The sequence below is a fragment of the Cebus imitator genome, unplaced genomic scaffold (assembly GCF_001604975.1).
Source record: "Cebus imitator isolate Cc_AM_T3 unplaced genomic scaffold, Cebus_imitator-1.0 Scaffold286, whole genome shotgun sequence".
Lineage (NCBI taxonomy): Eukaryota > Metazoa > Chordata > Mammalia > Primates > Cebidae > Cebus > Cebus imitator.
The window spans coordinates 1,112,151-1,114,967 of record NW_016107601.1 but is presented as its reverse complement, the minus strand read 5'-3'; the positions used below and the strand labels follow the sequence as shown (position 1 = coordinate 1,114,967).

Below are 2,817 nucleotides of genomic sequence, written 5' to 3'. Positions count from 1 at the left end.
TTTTTTTTGTATTTTTAGTGGAGACACAGTTTTCCCATGCTGGATAGGCTGGTCTCGAACTCCTGGCCTCAAGTGATCCTCCCGCCTCAGCCTCCCAAAGTGCTGGGATTAGAGGCGTGAGCCACCATGCCTGGCCATCCTTTAGTTTTAACAATAAGTGGAAGTACTAGGAAGGGGACTTACGAGGCCCGTTGACCTTGATGCCTCCTGAAAGGGTTTTAGTTTTGGAACTAGTAAAGATGTAGGAACAGAAGTCTGCTACTTGTCGCACAAATTCGGAGTCCAGCTCTTCATCATGCAGTTTCTCGAGCTGGGCAAGCTTCTTGGAATTAACAGGTCGATCAAAGACAAAGCATTTCTTCTTTGGGAAGAACTTCTGGATACAGAGTCGGGGCAGATTAAAATTTTTATCTTTTTCACTGGTACCTAGAGAAACATAATAAAGAAATTTGCCTAATATAAATTTTTCTGTAGAGGGTCAAGCAGTAAATATTTTAGGCTCTGCAGGCTAAGTGGTCTCTTTTCCAAGTACTCAACTCTGTTACTGGAGCGCATGACAACAGCTTTAGACAATATGTAAATGAATAGTCGTAGCATTCTTCCCAAAAAATCTCATTTACAAATACAGCTGGCAGGCAGGATTGGCCATCATTTGTCTTAGGCTGCAGTTTGCCAACATTTGGACTAGTACACTGTTCATATTTAATTCATGTTCTTTAAATAAATATCTATTGTCCTTCATATTTTAGGCTAAATACAGAACGATGAACCCTACATACAGAGATAAAATTTATCTAAATTATAAAATAGGGAAAAATGAAAGAAAGAGAAATTTATTTGAGAACATGGGAGAATATAATTAAAAATCTAATCTATTAATTCAGATATGCAGCAAGCATTAATTCCTTTTTTCCTTTCTTTTAAAAAAAGTCTGTGCTATTGCTAATAGCAAGCATTAATTCTTAAAAATAGCAAGCTAGAGATATAGAAAACTGTAAATGTAAGAAAACTATCAATAGTAAACTAAAAAATGATAATTTCCAGTGTTTTGTCATCCTCATTTATCAATGGTATATCCCTGTTACCTTGCTTCAGCTTCAGGGAGTACTCCAGGTACTCATCCGCTGTGAGGGATTGTCCATGTACTTCCAAGTCCAGGGAGAAATCTCTCAATGTCCACACAAAATCTGGGAAGAAGCTTACAAAATCAGCTGAATCCTCAACCTCGTAGTCATTCTCACCAGGTGAGGATTTTGACTGGATTCGATCTGTGAGCTCTGTCACATAGCTGAGCAACTAACTAAGGAAATGTGGCAAAATGAACAGGGACCTTATCCCATATTATTTCAACATATTCCCACACCTTCCATTTTCCTTTGCTCTTCACCTGTGAAGTCTAAAGTGGATACATGGAATCTCTTCCCTTCCCTGTACTTGCATTATTTTTTATGTTTTCTCCTTTTGAGCTTGATTGATAAGGATTCACAGGCAGCTTGTTTATGAATACTGATGTCCCTCTGACCTTGGTGGTGTTCTGAGTCACAAAAGGATACTGCAGTTGGTCTATGGCCTGCTGGTTGATGGTTCCCATGCTATTGTACACAAAGGTGCTGCTCAGGAGGATGGCCAGGGCGAAAATCCAGGAGTCATTCTGGTTGTCACCCTAGAAGTCAAGACACATTTAGTTCAGGAGCAAGTTTCATTGTCACAGCACTTTTCAGAGTAATAGTAGTATATCATAAGTTAGAGTTTTCTTTGAAGACTAATCACCTATGAAAAGAACCCAAATCCAAACAAAATGATTGTTATTTGGATATGGAATCTGTACAGGTTTTTTGATTAGCGTTTTTTGGTATACACTGATTCTCACCAGGTCCTCTTATGATCATTGGCAGATAATTGCAAAACAAACATTCAAGGTTGGTAGGCATTCTAAGGCTTGAAATACAATTTAAATTTGCTCAGGCTACTGCATTATAAGTTCTCTGCAGGATAAGACTCATGACATTGGATTTATTTGTGCTCCCTTATACATCTGTGTTAACTCACATAGCTTATAACCTGTAATTAGTAGGATACTGTCTGTTGACCACCATACTCTGCTAGGATTCTGTCTTATTAATATTTTCTCCCTTCTGGTTGCTAAGTTTGGCCTTATGACATGTACACAGAATTGAAAAGACAAATTAGAGTCAAATGCAAATTCTTTAAGAAAAAACAAAATATTCAGAGATAAAATATTTAATTAAATATTAAATATTTAAGAAATAAAATGAGATGAAAGAGATAAAATATCAGTGCATAAAATATTCAGTGATGAGGGGCTTATTCCAGAATTGAATCTTTGACCCTTACCTTCTTTATATCTCCCAGGCCCTCAGTGTCAAGCAGGACTAGTGTATGTCCTGGCTTCTTGGGGTGAGGCACACACCACATCCAGATTCCTTTGGTGTGAGATTTCACTGTGGAGCCCAGAGAGAAGCCTGCAAAGGAGAGATAGGGTAAGAAGGGCTGGAGATTTAATAACAGGTGCTTCTGAAATTTGAGGCAAATGTAGCATCATAATTAATGTTAAGAGAGATAACCGAAACCACAATCAGTACTTACCTTACTTATAATCAGAAAAATAGGAAAATTTGAATATCCAATACATAAATGGATTCAGGACCTTGCATAATAAAAACAATCAACAAATTAGAAATAGAAAAAACTGAGGCAGGAGAATCACTTGAACCTAGGAGTATAGGTTGCAGTGAGCCAAGATCACGCCCTCCAGCCTGGGCAACAAAGTGAGACTCCATCTCAAAAAAAAGAAAA

The 2,817-nt window shown here is 37.8% G+C and overlaps 1 protein-coding gene across 1 annotated transcript in view; it reads right to left on the bottom strand.

Moving 5' to 3' along the window:
* The window catches only part of GBP3 (guanylate binding protein 3), a 12,913-nt gene that overhangs the window by 5,209 nt on the left and 4,887 nt on the right, over window positions 1–2,817 (bottom strand). Inside the window, exons 3-6 of the mRNA XM_017501949.2 lie at window positions 2,356–2,483; window positions 1,554–1,663; window positions 1,086–1,288; window positions 184–426 (exon numbers count right to left, since the gene is read on the bottom strand). Coding sequence (XP_017357438.1) covers window positions 184–426; window positions 1,086–1,288; window positions 1,554–1,663; window positions 2,356–2,483 — 684 coding nt within the window. The remainder of the gene's footprint in view (window positions 1–183; window positions 427–1,085; window positions 1,289–1,553; window positions 1,664–2,355; window positions 2,484–2,817) is intronic.